The sequence below is a fragment of the Dipodomys ordii genome, unplaced genomic scaffold, assembly GCF_000151885.1.
Source record: "Dipodomys ordii isolate 6190 unplaced genomic scaffold, Dord_2.0 Scaffold58, whole genome shotgun sequence".
NCBI lineage: Eukaryota > Metazoa > Chordata > Mammalia > Rodentia > Heteromyidae > Dipodomys > Dipodomys ordii.
The window spans coordinates 5,724,354-5,741,907 of NW_012267274.1; the positions used below are offsets into that span (position 1 = coordinate 5,724,354).

The following is a 17,554-nucleotide window of genomic DNA, read 5'->3' on the forward strand; positions in this document are numbered from 1 at the left end:
GTCTCTCCTGCCCGGGCTGGCTTTGAACCGCGATCCTCAGATCTCAGCCTCCTGAGTAGCTAGGATTACAGGCGTGAGCCACCAGCGCCCGGCCGAAGGCTTTCTTTGGTGGATTGGTTCTGAACCCCTGGCCCACAGCCTCGGCCATGCTGTGAGTGGAACATAAAGGGTATCCCGCTGATGGGCAGAAGGTGACTCTGCTTCCTGCTTTTGTGTGTAAAGCCCAAACCCTCTTCTGTGGCTCCTGCTTGCAAATGGAGCACAGGTTACACCAGCTGTCCTGATCTCTTCTGCTTGCTGGCCCTGGTATGGGCTTCAGAGAGGACACAGCCCAGTGCCTTCCCTATCTGGCCCACACAGGGTGAGGGGGTTGAATTTTACCTGTATGTACTATCTTGAATACCAGGAGCTTGTCTCCTATGGCAGGCCAGGCACCTGGCAGAGGACAAGCCCCGTTTCTCCCTCTGAACACTTCCCCTAGAACAAGGGGCCTGCCTGGTTTCTCAGTCTATGCAGTTGGCTGTGTGGGTGGCATGGTCCCATTGGCAAGCTCCTGTGTATTTGTCACCCGCTCTCTATTGGGTGACTGGTGTGGTTTTCAACTGTGCATCCTGCAGTGTTAACCATACTGGCTGGAAGGAAGGCAGTTGCTGCTGTCTTTTACTCTTCCTAGATATTCCCATGGGTGGCTGTAGAGTAAACCATTACACTGCTTTGAATCTAAGAGACTAAGCTGTTTGATAGTATAAAGATCGTTTTAAACCAAGGAGATGCCCAGTGCCTTCTGGCCCATTGGGTGTTCCCAGAAAGATAGCCCTGACTTGCATTCCTACCCAGCACATTCTTCTTCAGCCCTATTCTCTCTGTGTAATGATTTGTCTGTGTGACTATGATCTTCACAAAGTGGAAGTCCTCCTTCACCTCTGTGTCTCAAGTCCTCCTTCACCTCTGTGTCTCCATGCTGGTCAAAACGGACCCTTAATAGCCCCATTGGATAAATGTACTGCTGACCAAGTACAAAGGTTCCCAGATGGGGCAGACGGGGATGGGGTGAGGGAGCTGGTGCCAGGCGCTTGCCACCCTCTTATCTGGGCGGGCTAGGTGTTCCTAGTCAGTCCCACCCACCTTCCAGGACTTAAAAGAGCCAGGGCCTGGGCTTCTACCCACTTCTCAGCCCTGAAGACTGGCCTGTTCCTGTCATGGGGTAGGGCTGGAGTGCTTTTCAAGCCGCAGTCTTGTGTGGTAGGCTGCTTTGTCTGGGGTTGAGATCGCTTACCGTCTCATGCTCAGCCTTAATACGGCCTACCTATGAACAGCTGCCATTCCTATTTACCAAGTAGGAGGATGCTAAATGAGAGACTTGAGGGTGGTCTCTGGAATGCTTGAGGCAGACCTTCCTGGGTTCCTGAGTGCCTCCCTCCTCACAAGCTGGCAGAACAGGCTCCTTGACCTGGACACCAGCTTGCACAAGGAACCCCCAGAATATTCCACACCCAGCTTGCTCTGTAGCCATGGGGCAAGTGCCTAGGTCCTGGGCTCTTGTAGGCTTGCTTGGCCTGGTTTTCAGGCAGTGGCCATGGTGTTCAGATGAGGCTAAGGTGGGCTGAAGGGAAGATGGAGAATGCTGACAGTGGAAAGGGAAGCTGTGTGGCAGTATGGCACTCAGACCGGAAGCCATAGCTCTCAGATTGAGGCTTAGTGGAACCAGTTCAGAGGGGATGAGTGGAGCAGTTGTGGAGGCCAGGCCAGTGCTTCCAGATGGAAAAGTGGTGTCCTGCATCTCCCAGCCAGGGATTGGCAGTGGGAGAGGACCCCCTGCCCTTCGCTGCTCAGCCTCTCCCCAGTTTGTCCAACTGTTCACAGCACCATCTCCTGTGCTCACCTCCCCCCCCCCCCCCGAGTGGAGAAAGCCTCTCATGGCAGAAGCCACAGGCTTTCTGTGTGTTCTTCAACCCCTTTCATCTAACAGGTCCATAACTCTCTGGAGACTTGGAAAAAAGAATCCAGGCCTGATCCTGCACAGATAGTGTCTCTTGGGATATTTTCTTCTCCCTTCCCCAACCCACACTGGCAAAGGGCAATTCCTCCTTAATTGTGACTTTAACAAGAGATGAGTGCAGAGTCATGTGCAAACGTGCTTCTGATGACTTGAAGAGTGAATAGCTTTTCTGGTTGTTTTCAGCACACGCCAAAGAAGATGAGTCAAGGACCTACCCTTTTCTCTTGTGGAATTATGGGTGAGTAGCCATGCTGCGTGGGTCGTTCTCCTCTAGTCCTTCCAGCCAGGTGAGAAGCCCAGAGCAAACCTGTCTGCACCCAGGTTTCAGAAGAGCACCCGACTCTTAACGTGTATTCTGTTTTGGTCCCCAGCAGTTCTCAAGTGGACCAGGGGGCTGGTGGGACAGGTGAATGAAAGGACAGAAAAATGCCATGTCCCGCTCTTAACCTTGAGCCTTCTGTCTGATTATTAAAATGTTTCGTGATGATTTTTTAATTCAGAATGTGTACCATAAATATAGGAAATTTTAAAAAGTCTCTTATAGCTTCAATTCCCAGTGACACCTACTGCTGAAAATCCTGTGTATATTTGTGTTTTGCATTGAACATATGATTATATAAACTGCCTTTGTTGGCTTTTTCACTTGGTAGTTCCCACAGCATGACAGTGAGTGATTCATTCCATGCATGCTAATCGTCTGTAGTACCAACTTGTGCAGCTTATCAAAATGTCTTGAAGGGTGGAACTTTTGTCGTCATTGGGTTGATTGTTGAATTTGTTGTTATAGTTAACAGTAATTTTCAGTGTCTGAGTCTTTGTCTCTTGGACTGTTGCTTCAGATTGGTCCCAGAAGGGGAACTCAGAGGTCAGAGGCCCTCGACCAAGGGTCTTGGTTCGTATTGCTGATATGCCTCCTAGAAAGGTGCCTGCATCCCGTTTCTGTACTTGGGACAATTGCTCTCTCTTTTGGGGCAGTGATAAGCGTGCTGCTGATGTGGATTTCTTGGTAGTCATGATACGGTACAGGGTCTCCTTCAGCTGTCTAAGTCTCTTTAGGATGTCCTGCCACATGGGTTTTGACATCTGCAAAGAGTCAGAGACAGGCTTTTAGACAATTGGGTTTTCAGATTCAGACATCATCCTTGCCTTCTTTTCTTTGTCCTTTCACTGTGTATCCAGTGGCTTCTTTTCCTTCTTTAAAAAAATTTTTTTTTTATTGTAAAGATACTGCACAGAGAGGTTACAATTACATGAGTAAGGTAATGAGTACATTTCCTGTCGAGCATTGTTACCCCCTCCTTTGTTTTTCCCCACCTGCCCAACTCCTCCCTCCCCTGTTTTCCTTCTTTTGAGGTTCTTCTTGTAGATGAGACCACAGGTGTGGAGGGCACTGGGTCTGTGTTGGGTGCTGTGCTGGCGGGCACAGCTGTGTTGGGCTCCTTGTTCGCAGCTTCAGGGTCAGGCAGGTACTCGTTCTTGTAGGGGAAACTGAGGCCCAATAAACTGACACTCTCCCTAAGGTACCTTGGGAGGCAGAATTGGCTCAGATGGGGAGAAGATCTTTTGCTTCCTTCACAGTCTTCTCTGATATTATGGCCACCATTTTCTTCCAGGCAGAGGAAGTGAGGGGAGAAGATTGCTGGGCCTTGCTTTCCCTAAAATGTGACACCTGTCTCCATGTAATTAATTGTATGCCTCCTTGATGGTTCAGAGCTTCACAACCCCCACCCCCTTGCACAGGGCCTAGAAACCTTCTGCCTGGTCTGAACACTGGGATGGTGCAGAGCTGAGCTACCTTCCTTAGCATGCTGAGAAAGAGGAGTGGCTCTGTGCACACCCACCCCACCCCAGATTGCAGTTCCAGCAGAGCAGACCAGGAGCCGGGCATGAGGATGGATGTCCAGGCTGCTCCTCCATTGTGCTTCCCTGGTGTTTCTGCTGTGTGAGCTGCAATAAGGGGGGGACCATCGAGGGGCTGTGATGGCAGCGTTGGGGCTCCCATAGTCATGCTGAGCTGCTAACTTTCCTGGGCCTCAGTTTCTTCCTCAGCAGAATGGCCATTGTGACGGCACCCACCTTGTCGGCTCTTGAGGACTGTACAACCTGTTGTGAACAGACCTCTCTAGTTCACACAGTTAAAAGGCACTTCAGCTCCTGCTGGGGAACTCGCTCCCCATCATGCACCTTAGGAAAAGGGAGTGTAGGTGAGTCTTCCCCTGTGCAGGCTGTGGCCTTGGGGAGGGAGACATGCAGCCACAAGCTCAGTTTGCCCAGGATGGTCTGACTGAGACTGCGAGACCCAGCATCCTGCTTCCTACCAGCAAGGCCTAGGGCGTCTGGGAGGTACTGAGCACATCTCCAGACTCTGGTTTACAGAGTGGCCCTTTTGGAAGTCTTCTCTCCCTGTCCCAGTACCTCCCACTGACTCTTCCACAGGCCCTATCGGTCAGGGCTGAGGCCCTGCCAGCCAGGGGACCAGGTGGTGACTCAGTGGCATGTTTGGGCCCTGCTCCGCCTCTTTCCCCCACACGCCTCATCTTTTTGCAGCCCAGTCTCCTCGGTTCAGGAGAACCCTTTCCTATGTGACAGCATGTGTCACCCAGCTACTTCAGGGACTTGTTTTAGAAACAGTAACTGTGAATCTAGTGCCAGGTACTGAGCACAGGGCAGAGTGAATGGGACCCTGGCCTCCCCACAAGTAGCTTTCTGCCTGGTGGGGAAAATGACAAGGAATTCCCTGTGGCCTGGGCCATCTGCCAAGATGGAGATGGCTGAAAGGACACGTTTCCCATCTTCTGTGCTTGTCATCTCCTCTAACAAAGCATAGGTGTTGTGAGGACACAGAGATGCAGTGCCCCATAGGTTTCTCTTGCCTCCATCCCTTCCGTACACCTGCTCAGGCAGGAGTGGCAGCTGTCGGAGGCCTCCCTGAGTTCAGTGGAGTTGGTGCAGGATCACATTACCGTCCCAGCCCATTGAGTGTGTGAATGGAGGTTTCATGGCCTCACCTTGCACTGCTGACACAAACTGGGAGTGCACCCCAGGCAGTGAGATTTCATCTTGGGTGTGCCTCCCTTTCAATAGCAGGGAAGAGAACACCCCAAGGGGCCGGCCAGACTTTTCAAGAGAGTTTTGGGCCCTTCCAGCACTGGACAATGCTGAGCAGAGATAAAGTGCCAAATTATTATAATCACCAGCCCCCAGCCTGTCTCCTGCAGATAAAGGGCTCAGTGCTGGCCTTGATCAGTGGAATTCTCCCATGAGAGCTGGGGGCAGTTGGCCCTGTGGCTCAGGGTTTTTCCCTCCTAACTCCAGGCAAGGGTCCTAGCTGGAAGCCAGCGTGAGTTCATGTTTCATAAATGTCCCGAAGAAAATCCTGGCACGTGTCTTAGAGGTGGGAGTACAGGGGTGAGTTCTGCTGCTGCTGTGTGGAACGCCAGCCTTCCAGTTGGCAGAACCTCCTCTGCACCCACTTAGATAAAATGGGCTCATTACAATATAATCCAGGGCTCCCAACATTGTTTAAAAAGTATGCTTTGCAGTTGATTAAAGTGGGGTCCCAGGCTCCTTTTCTATCCTTGACCCCCACACCCTGGTTTGGAAACTTGATACAAAGAAGTGTTTTTGTACTTTTCCAATTTTGAGGAGAGAACAAAGCGAGGGTGAAATGTGGCTGGGAGAAAGCGGGCAGAGGAGAGCCCGGCCCAGGGCCCTCATTAGGCTCCCGCCTGGCCTTGTCGCTGCTCCTTCTATCGGAGGCCACACCTGCCCTCTCAGTTTCCTTTCTCATCTCCCAGGTCACCCCCAGCCCACCTTCTCTGCTCAAGCAGAATTTCCGCAGCAAACAGCTGTCTGGGGAAGAGCCATCTATGAGCGAGAATTGTGTTCTTGTCACAGGAAGCAAGGGTCAGGTGGCAGCTCTGTGGTACAGCCCATCCTCTGGTCAGCTAGCCAGGCAGGGCTCCACCCCCTGTTCCTGGTGTGACTCCCCGTGGGCCAGGAAGGGGCTACACGCAAAGCCTAACATGGAAGTAGTCCCTGATGCTCTGCCACTTACTCTGGGAGGTGCTGGTGCAGGGTCATTCGGGTACCAGTTTAGTCTTCCTTGGTATAGCAGGGCAAGTGGGGTGAGAACAGGCTTCATTCACCATCCTCGGTTAATTGCAGTCATTAAATGAGTTCTGTGTCATGGGGACAATGGATACCACACATTTCATTTATCCCACCGTTCAGGCAGAGAGAAGACCTGGAAATTACTTAAAGCTGCAAGAAAGCAAGGGCCATACCAATTATTTCAAAAAGGCCACTAGGAAAAGTCTTGTAAATACTAGTCCATGGACAGAGAACAAAACAATTCATATGCTAAAAAAAAATCGCATGGAAACCCATAATTACTTTAGGAGTTATGGTAATAAATTATTTATTAATGTAAATTATTTCACAGGCAAAGAACATAGAGGAAACTTGAGCGGAAGGATTATACATTATGTATAAAAAGGAATTGTAAAAACATTATAGCAGCCCACCTTATGCCACTCTAGTTCAGGTTTGTCAGCATTTTAATTATAAACCCTTACGCTCAGGGTTTAATTACTTGGCTGTTAAAGTCTCTCTGCACATAAAAGGGTTGTTCTCCGGGGCCCTCTCGGGGTAGATTTCCATAGAGAAACCAGGTGGCTGTATTAAGCAGTGGGAGATTGAGAGATTTCACTTGGAGATTCTGGGAGCTTTTGGTCTTTTAACTTGGCCACTGTCACCAGAAATGTCTGTGGTCGTACCTTGTGTGAAGAAGCTGGCATTCGTGGCCTAAATAAATGTTTTCCATGTCTTAGAAAAATGAATCGAATGAATGAAACAGAATGACAGTGAGCACTAAGAAAATCAGAGCTGTACAGGCCGTTTTGTTCTCAGCCCTGCTGTCTGCCAACGATGGCCATTCTGAACCACACTCATTTGGCCCAAGGTGTCTCTCCTAGAGGAACCTGCTTATTAACTTGCTAGCCTGAGATTGGTTGCATTACAAACAATTGTAGCTGTATATACTTGTATGAGCATGTGTAGGATTTAAAACCATATGGTCTTAAATCGACATTATTTGTCGGCATAGAGTGCTTTCAGTCACTCACTGGTTTCAGGAGCAGTGTTCAGAATGGAGTTGTCAGTGACAGGTGGAAGGAAGGGAGCCTGCTGGACCCCTTCTGGAGGCGGGGCTGACCTGGGCAGGTACAGGCTGTGAAGGTGCCAGAGGACAGGGATGCCCACTGTACACAGTCTTTGGTAGGCCTTTCATTGAAAGACAGTCAAGCTAGGAGACAGCCTGGCCCAACTCCAAAGCATGGCAGTGGGCTTACAAGTTAGGTTTAAGTCAGGGCTGTCCCTCTTGCTGATGGAATATTCATAGGGAACATGGGAACTGCCTCCAAGCACTCTTTCTGGACAACCCATGATTATGTTAGACACAATTGCATTTTTCCTCTTCAGCAAGAAGTCCAGAAGTTAATGACCAGTTAATAGGCATCTATTGCCAATTTCCTGAAGAACTGTCCCTACTGCCAGTCCCTAGGCTGGTCATCCAGCCTTGCTATGTGCAGGATTTTAGAGGACTGCCCACTCACTCCAGACACACGCACTCCAGGAAGGGACCTGAGAAGATGGACCAACCTGACCTTCCCTCCCTTCACAGCTTTTGCTGCCATAGCAAATACTAGCTTTTCTCTCCCTCCTGTACATTTGTCAGTGCTCCTTAGGTGGGGGAGGTAGGGGAATCAGAGGTTAACGCTAAAAGGGCTGTCACTGTTCACTTTGTAGAGATGAGAGAAACTGAGGTCTGTGCTCTTTTGTTAGTTTTAAACCTTGGCAATCCCACCAGGCCTCTCTTTTTTTTAAAGCAAAGACTTCTCAGAAGTGGTGGCAGCTGTCCTGGGCCATCTCCTCCCTGCTGGTAAGGAGAGGGCCCTGTTGGCCACTTGCCACCAGCTTTGTCCGTGTCCCACAGACTGCCTCAGACCCGGCCTTATGAAGCGTCATCTCCAGCCAGCCAAACCCCTTGTCCCTTGGAGGCTGTGTGAGGAACTTGTTGGCTTGTGTCACTCTCTAAACCACATACAGTCACAATTTTGTCATCCTTTGCAGCTGGAGGCAAGCGCCAGAGGCTGAGGCCTAGGCAGGGAGGCCTAAGGTTCTAACACAGCTCTGAGTTGTCTCAAGAGGAGCCTGTGGGACAGGGGCTTTGAGCTCCATTAAAGAACAGATGAAGACTTCGAAGGTGACTTAGTGGTAGAGTGCTTGCCTAGCATGCCTGAAGCCCTGGGTTTGATTACTGTACTACATACATAGAAAAAGCCAGAAGTGGCACTGTGGATCAAGTGGTAGAGTGGTAGCCTTGAACAAAAGAAGCTCAGGGACAGTGCCCAGGCCCTGAGTTCAAGCCCCAGGACTAGCAAAAAAAAAGTACAGATGACACCATTGTGGGGAGCTTGTCAAGAAGAATTTAGCAAAGATTTTCCTGTAAGAGTTGAGCAAAGCTACTTCCAAAAGATACCTCCGTTCTCTGAGTTTCCCATAGGAAAAGATAGGGTTGGTGAGCTTCCACCCAAAGCAAGCAGCCTTGAGGCCAAGATAGCACACCCATGGCCCGGGGCAGGGGAGAGGAACTCACTGTCAGCACTGTAAGACGTGAGAAACGCAGGAGTGAGTCAGTTTGGCTTGCTCCCTGGGTGACAAGACTGTTGAAGCTTGTGTCTTTGGACACAAGAAACATACCCTATTTCAGAAACTGCACTCTATGATTCTACCACTTTAAGAGAGCCTCTGAAACACAGTGTTGAAATCTCCATGGACATGAAACTCTTCCATCTTTTGAACATAAGAAGGCTTCCAGTCCCCCAAGAATCTAGGCCTCTGGAGATTTCCCCTAAGTCTAAGGACAGAAATGGAAACAAGAACACTTGAGGTCAAACGCTATTCGTGTTCCTCTGCTTGTTTTTCTTTCTTCGAGCTCTGTGCACACAGTGGCCTCATTCTCTCCTTAGTCAGAGGATGGCAGGACCAGGTTTTGTAAGGGAATGTGAGGAACTGAGTCTTTACCTACACACACCTGGTATTTAGTCATGGCTTTGGAAGAGGCCCCGACTCCTTTGTAAGGAGTTCCTTTGTAAGGGAGCTGGGGCTCACTCTTCCATTGGTAGGCAGTGTGTTAAGTTGCACACCGTGGACTTGCTCCTGGGTAAGCTTGAGACTTGTGATGGTAGGTGTGGCATGCCATGGAGAAGCTTTGGATGCTCCCAAAAGTTGAAGCAACTGGGATGACCTCGAGTGTGCCTGTGCTCAGGTGCCAGCAAGCTGCACTGTGGTTAGGGCTAGGGGGAAGACTTCTGTTCAGAAGTAGATGCCCTCATAGGTCTCTGCCAGTGGCTCTCATCAGGGCTGGCTGTGCCCCTGAGAAGGAAGCCCCTCCATGAAACCCTGACTAATAAGGACTCAAAAGGCCAAGTGATCCTTCTCCATTGTCCACTTTTTTTTTTTTTTTGGCCAGTCCTGGGGCTTGAACTCAGGGTCTGGGCACTGTCCTTGAACTTCTGTGCTCAAGGCTAGCACTCTACCACTTGAGCCACAGTGCCACTTCTGGCCTTTTCAGTTTACGTGGCACTGAGGAATTGAACCCAGGGCTTCATGCATGCCAGGCAAACACTCTACAGCTGAGCCACATTCCCAGGCCCTGTCTACTTTTTTTTTAATTTTATTTTACTTTATTGTAAAGATGCTGTACAGAGGGGTTACAGTTACATGAGTACATTTCTTGTCAAACATTGTTACCCCCTCCTTTGTTTTTCTCCTACTACTATCCCTTCCCTCTCCTACCTCCCCCTTTTTCCTCCCCCCTTTTTATTATTATAAACTATTTTTTTAATTTTTATTTTTTGTGAACATACTGTACAGAGGGGTTACAATTACATGGGCAAGATAATGAGTACATTTCTTATCAAGCATTGTTGCCTCCTCCTTTGTTTCCCCTTCCCATCCCTTCCATCCCTCCCTCTGCCGTCCCACATTCCCCCCCCTTTTTTGTTGGTCACGGGGCTTGAACTTTGGAGTTGAGGGACAGGTCACGGGACCTGGGCCCTGTCCCTCAGCTCTTCAGCTTAAGGTTAGTGCTTTACCACTTGAGCCATAGTGCCACTTCCGGATTTCTGGTGGTTTATTGGAGATAAGAGTTTCATAGAGGGTCTGGGAAGGTGGCTCAGTGGTAGAGCGCTTGCCTTGCATGCATGAAGCCCGGGGTTTGATTCTTCAGCACCACATAAGCAAAAAAAAAAAAAAAAAAGCCAGAAGTGGTGCTGTGGCTCAAGTGGTAGAGCGCTTGCCTTGCATGCATGAGGCCCTGGGTTTGATTCCTCAGCACCACATAAGCAAAAAAAAAAGCCGGAAGTGGTGCTGTGGCTCAAGTGGTAGAGCGCTAGCCTTGAGCTGAAGAGCTGAGGGACAGTGCCCAGGCCCAGAGTTCAGGCCCAAAAAAAAAAAAAAGAGTCTCACAGACTTTCCTTCCGGGGCTGGCTTTGAACCACAATCCTCAGATCTCAGTCTCCTGAGTAGGATTACAGGCGTGAGCCACTGGCGCCCAGTTCCTGTCTGCTACTTATGATTGGCTAATGTCAAAGCACAACAGTTTCCTTAGCCTCCACAGCCAATTCTCAGTGATGTTTTATATTCATATCTGTAGAGACCAGAATCGTTGTCTCACCAGAAGCTTCTCAATGTGGCTGGGCATTCTGGGCAAACCTGTTATTCTGACAGGTCCTGTACAGCCTGTGGCCCACAGCAGTGATGCTCGGCCCCTTTGGGACCTGGAGTGATGATTAAAATGCTGATTCCTGCTCCCGAGAAGTTCTTACTATTTACGAGGTCAGAGTCAGGGCCACAGACAGGGCCAAGGACTCGGCTTTTGAGTACCCTCTCCCCGGTGGTCCTGCAGATAGTCCAGAAATCTCACTTTGGTAAATCCTAGTGCAGCAAGTATGGATCTCCTTTCTAGCCTGAGTGTACAAGAGTGGTACCCAGTGCTGAAGACCAAACCTCAAAAGCAGGCATATTTCCAGTACTGCCACATTGCACTTATCATGGTGATGGTTAGAATTTCTGAGAGCCTGCTGCAAGCCCTCCACTGCTCCACTGTTTTCTTCTCTCAGCAGTTCTGAGAGAATAAGGAGCCTGCAGAGCTGAATTGGAACCCAGGGACACGCCCTTTCTACCACGTCAAGTGACCGGGCTCATGGACTCCCTAGGGCCATGGCCTTTGTCACTTTTGGAAGAGTTATAGTTGTTTGTGCAGAAGTGATATTGAATGGCGGGGTGGGGGCTCCTGGTATCCTCTTCCCAGAGCCCTTCCAAGGCCTTTGTGCAGTGTGACGTCGGGCCCTAACTCGTGGGGCAGTTTGCCACTAAAAATTAGCTTCTATTCCTGTTGCTTTTGTCTGGTGACCTGACCCAACAAATTGCTTTCTGTTCCCTGCGTGAAGCGGGGAAGCACAAGGGCTAAACATAGCGCTGATTGTTTTTACTTTCTTATATTGTACTTCTGAGTGATAAAGATAGGAACAATCGCAATTTTTATCTGCACTGCAGACAGGACCATTGGCCACCTGGCTGGTGTTGATACACAGTAGCTTGTGCTTCGCATTCTCAAAGTGTGTCAGACATAACTCTGCCAACCAGGAGTAAACTACTTGCTTCAAATGCCGCATTCTATGGCCTGGATGGTTCAGGGAGTTCAAGCTACAAGCTAAAGAGGGGTCACCTGTGCCAAGGACGAATGGCAAGTAAGGACAAATGAACACCACAGCCCCGTTTGCAACCTGTGCTAGTATTTTATCGTCTGCTCCCTCCCTGCTGTGTGCTGAGTTCCGTGTTGGAGTATGTTCCAGAGCCATGGCCTAGTGGAAGTAGATGTGTAAGCGATAATTAAGGGTCAGTTAACATGTGCACCACGTGATTGCAAGCCTTGAACTTCCATTTTTTCTGCCTCAGCATCACAAATGCTGAGACTACAGGCATGTGCCACCATGTTTGACTTGAATTAGGGGTTTTCAAGGGTGGTTTTGGTTCTTTGTGATTCTTGCCTGATTTCTGGTCATAGGAAGTTGGGTGCCTGAGTGTGGCTGGGGTAATAGTAGGGGGATGGACCTAGGTGCCAGTTTATATCTTTTCCAAGAGGTAGAGGGCAACTGCCAAGAGGCCATAGAACAATTGACAAGGGTTTCAAACACGTCCCCTAGAGACAGGAAGGAGGTGTGACTAGAGTAGAACACTGAGAGTGGAGAAGCACTGAGATTCCGGATGGCCACAGAAAGGAGTGGAGCTGCCAGACAAGGAAGATGAGGTGTTTGTGTCCTTCTGGCTCCCAGTTCCTCTTCTCATAACTTCCCCACAGAGCTGGAGAATTCCAGGCTAGCGAAACAGCATGGGACAGCAAGTGGTCTCCTGTGAGGATGGAGCCACCTCTTCTAATGTCATTGGTTTCTTGGCCCTGGCTGAGACCCATCTGCTCCGTGCCACAGACTCCAGCCAAGGCTTCTGGGCCTTGCTGCACTGTGGTGGGGGTATCACTGGTTTCTCCCTCAGCCCAGCACATTACTGGTCCTGTGGTGCCTTTGTGCCTTGTCCCAAAAGGGAAGCTGCCGGCTGGCTACTTCCTGCAAAGCCAAGAAGGCAACCCAAAGGAGGATGAGGGCTAGACCCGGGCCTCGCCTGGCTCACTTCCTCAGCTCAGTCAGTGCTCGGCCCTGTGGCTCAGTGGTCACAGACCTCCCCGCTTTGCCAGTTCATCTGTCCTCATGGAAAATGAAGAGACTAGAAAAATAAGAACAGGAAGATACAATGAGCCAGCTACCTGCCAGTCCACAGTGACGTGGTTTCTTCACATGTAACAGTACATGTGCTACTAACGAGGAATCACTGCACTTCTTTCCATAGTAGCACTCCACAGTATTGAATGGTATTGAATTTGCTGCTTCACATGTCCTGTTATTTCTTGACAATTTACTCAACCGGTCTCCTACTCAGGGATAGAGATAGTTCGGCTGTTACTTTTACCATCTTGACAAATACCATCATACATAAATGGCCACTCTTTTCTTAGGTAGGTTTCCTTCTTCTCTACCAGACAGTCATGACTTGTTCCATGTCAGTTTGTATCTCTTCTAGCACTGCTTTATTGTTGTCTTTAGCTGTGCTCTGACTTGCTCATAATGTCAAGTAGTTTAGAAGATTGTGACTACTCACAGGGGTTGCTTCCCAATGAACACAACTTACAAAAAGATCCTTTTTTTGCCTTTTTTTTTTTTTTTGTGCCAGTCCTGGGACTAGAGCTTCTTTTGCTCAAGGCTAATGCGCTACCACTTGAGTCACAGCACCACTTCTGGCTTTTTCTATGCATGTGGTACTAAGGAATGGAACCCAGGGTTTCATGCATGTTAGGCAAGCATTCTACCACTAAGCCACATTCCCAGCTCTCCTTTTTTGTAAAGTTTATCTTTGCAAATAACTTATCAAATACAGGAACACGTGTCTAGAAGGGACAGGTCAGGGCCAGGAAGATTCTGGGATGAGGAAAATTGGGTATTTTGTTCTTAACTGGCCTTCGTGGGCTTACAGATAATACTTCCTGCATTTGAAGCCTGTTAGGCTATGTCCCCTGTGCCCCCTGGTTAGGGTTCCAGTTCCTCAGCTTGTCGCTTGTCCTCAGCAGGGTACTCAAGAGATAGGAGCTTCATTTTCATCACTGATCTGGCTCCCCGCCCCCTGCCCCATCCCACAGTCTGCATTTTTAACCGCCTAAACTCACTCAGCAGCTGGTGGTTATGATGTAGTCCAGAGCAGGTCTCTTGGTGGCCTTTGAGAAGTGGCCCCTACCACGGAGCCAGCTACCTCTTCCTTCCTGACTGGAGTATGTGGCACAGCTTTCTGACCTGTAGCACTTGTTTCCTGATTCTAAAGCCCGTGCCAGACTCCCCTGTGGTTCCCTTTAGCACTATAGTATATTAAAGAGAGAATGGCCTTGGGCCCAGACCAGGCTGGTTTCATTGTGGTTATGTTAGCTGTACAGCCCTGGACCAGTTACTCAACTCCCTCCAAGTCTCAGTCTCCCCTCTGGGCCATGATGGTCCTGCACGTAGGGTACTGTATGGATTGCGGGACCCAGAGAATGCTCAGTGAGTGAGCAGCAGAGGTGTTTAAAGACTTGCTAAATATAATTTCAGGTTTACTGCTGTCCTCCTCCTAACTTCCCAACCCAAGCCACTTCTATGCACACAACTTAGGAATATGTACAAGTCAGAAAATACACCATGCTAACGTGTTGATTCTTGAGAGCGTTCTGTGATTATTTACTTTTGCACTGTAACTTAAATATAAGAGCTCTGCCAAGGTTATCTCTGCATCTCCTAAAATTCCCAGAATGGTATCTGATTCCATAGCAGAGAATCAACAAATAGTTCTTGAATATTTTAGTAAGCTAAAAGTTCAAGGGCAAATTCAGCATTTCATAGTGGGGGTCGCTTATTTATTCGTGCATTCAAGTTCAGACCTGAATGTGTAAGTTTAAATTGTACCTTTAAGTCTGCAGCCCAAGACTTGTTCTTATGGATTTTAATTATTTTAAATATCCTCAGTTTTAGCAAGAAGTCAAATGAAACTAGGCATGGTGGCACATGCCTATAATCCTCACTACTCAGGCGGTAGAGATTTGGAGGATTACTTTTGAGGCCCTCCTGAAGCAAAAAGCTAGACCTCATTGCAACCAACAAGCTAAGTATAGTGGTATGCATCTATGACCCCAGCTACTGGGAGACATAGATAGGAGAAATGCAGTTGGAGATGGGTACTGGACAAAGAAAAAGACTTTGACACACACACACACACACACACACACACACACACACACACAAAAAAACCCCCAAGAAACTAAAAAGACTATAAGTGTTCAAATCCTAGTACTATACCAGGAAAACAAAGCAAAACAGGTGAACACAAAGTACTGTAATTAGCAACTGTTGCTCATATTGTCGAACATTTGGTGGAGGGAACATATGTCCATGAATATGCAATTTGTATTATCAGCAAATGTTTTAAAGGTGGTGTTGAGATGTAGTACCTGCCCCATTTTGACCATGGTCATCTGATATGTCAGAAGCTCACCTGTGTATGGTCTGCCGGTACTGAGTCCTGTCCACAAAGCATCAGGGAACTGAGCCAAGGACATAGCAAATGTGTGGCTGTCTGCCACTTGCAGGGAAAATGTGAGAGAGATTTTGGGTGGAAAATGTTGCTCTGTGTTTTTCCAGGAGGCATTGCTTTCTGTTGGGAAGAAAACCAAATCAGAAATGACAGGGATGTATGCGAATCCCCAGCCTCACTCTGCTTCAAGCTCAGCTTGTTGGAAGTCACTCACTTCCATTCTCCGAGCCTCAGTTTCCCTTCTGTGAAATGGGATTGAACTGGGTAGTTTTTAGCCTTTTGAACTCCAAAGATTCCTTGTGGCTCATAGGCTGTTGGTGTAGAAGTAGAGGACTGCTGAGAGGGCCTCTAAAGTCTGATTTCCTATTTGTTATTTATCCACCAGAAAATGACAGATGGCGAGAGCTGGACAGGAAATGTCCTCTTCAGATTGACCAGCCGAGCACCAGCATCTGGGAATGCCTGCCTGAAAAGTGTCAGGACAGCTCCCTGTGGCACCGGGAGGCAGTGACTGCTTGTGCAGTGACCAGCCTGATCAAAGACCTCAGCATCAGCGACCACAATGGGAATCCCTCGGCACCCCCCAGCAAGCGCCAGTGCCGGTCACTGTCCTTCTCCGATGAGATGTCCAGCTGCCGGACGTCTTGGCGGCCCTTGGGGTCCAAAGTCTGGACTCCTGTGGAGAAGAGACGGTGCTACAGCGGGGGCAGCGTCCAGCGCTACTCCAGTGGTGCCAGCACCATGCAGAGGAGCTCCAGCTTCAGCCTCCCTGCCCGGGCCAACGGGCTCTCCTCGCCGTGCCACCAGGCTGGGCTGCACCGCTTTGGGGGACCGTCCTGCCAAGGGCCACTGGGCTCAGCCCCCTGTGGCCAGGGGGGTGACAACTGGATCCCGGAACCGCACCCTGTGGGAGGGGGCCGGCTAGACCTGCAGCGGTCCCTCTCCTGCACGCACGAGCAGTTTTCCTTCGCAGAATACTGTCCACCCTCAGCCAACAGCACACCTGCCTCAACGCCAGAGCTGGCGAGACGCTCCAGTGGGCTCGCCCGTAGCCGTTCCCAGCCATGTGTCCTTAATGATAAGAAGGTCGGCGTGAAACGGCGGCGCCCCGACGAAGTCCAGGAGCAGAGGCCTTCCCTAGACCTTGCCAAGATGGCACAGGTAAGCATCCAGTGGCCTGGAGGGTGTGCTGGGGTCTCTGTTGTTCCTGGTCCATTCAGCTAAGTATATGGTGTTCATTCCAGAAGCTCCCAGGAGTGGCTTCATTTCCTTGTTTTAAGAATCCTAATCAAGGCTGACCACATGGTCAAGTGCTTGTGTCTAGCATGTTTGAGGTTCTAAATTCAAACCATAGTACTAACAAAGATTCTAGAATCCTGTGTAAAGAAAAATGATTTCAAGGGTTTTCTGTTTTTCTGTTTTTTTTTTTGCTGGTCCTGGGGCTTGAATTCTGGGTCTGGGCGCTGTTCCTGAGCCTCTTTTTGCTCAAGGGTAGTGCTCCTACCACTTTAGCCACAGCTCTATTGCCTTTTTCTGTGATTAATTGGTGATCAGAGTTGCAGATGTTCCTGCCCCGGCTGGATTTGAACCTTAATCCTTAGATTTCAATCTCCTGAGTAGCTAGGATTACAAGCATGAACCACTGGCACCCCAGCCTAAAATTGCTGTATCAAAAATATCTGTTTCACTGGGCACCCGTGGCTCACACCTGTAATCCTAGCTACTCAGGAGGCTGAGATCTGAGGATCTGGGTTCAAAGCCAGCCTGGGCAGGGGGGTCCATGAGACTCTTCAATAAACCACCAGAAAAACCGGAAGTGGTGCTGTGGCTCAAGTGGAAGGAATGGTAGCCTTGAGCTGAAGAGCTCAGGGACAGTACCCAGGCCCAGAGTTCAAGCCCCATGTCCAACCTTAAAAAAAAATCTAGCTGGGCACCGGTGGCTCACACCTATAATCCTAGCTACTCAGGAGGCTGAGCTGAGGATGGCGGTTCAAAGCCATCCCGGGCAGGAAAGCCCGTGAGACTCTTAACTCCAATAAATCACTAGAAAGCCGGAAGTGGTGCTGGCTCAAGCGGTAGAGTGCACTTGCCTTGAGCTGAAGAGTGCAGGGACAGCGCCCAAGCCCAGAGTTCAAGCCCCACGACTGACCCAAAAAAAAAAAGTGTTTCTCTATTGAAAACATGTTTTTTTCCCTGTGAAGCATAATGTTGGTGGTACTGGACAGACAGATGGGAGAGGCAGGCATGGATGGGCAGTGACCAAACACTGATGGGCTCTTCACCGGAGGCCTTTCTTCAGGACCCACTATGCGCCCATTTTGAGAC

General features: G+C 49.4%; 1 protein-coding gene across 1 annotated transcript in view; it reads left to right on the forward strand.

Moving 5' to 3' along the window:
• Positions 1 to 17,554, forward strand: part of Fam53b (family with sequence similarity 53, member B) — a 95,637-nt gene that overhangs the window by 31,588 nt on the left and 46,495 nt on the right. The window contains exons 3-4 of the mRNA XM_013021968.1: positions 2,183 to 2,237; positions 15,615 to 16,390. Coding sequence (XP_012877422.1) covers positions 2,183 to 2,237; positions 15,615 to 16,390 — 831 coding nt within the window. The remainder of the gene's footprint in view (positions 1 to 2,182; positions 2,238 to 15,614; positions 16,391 to 17,554) is intronic.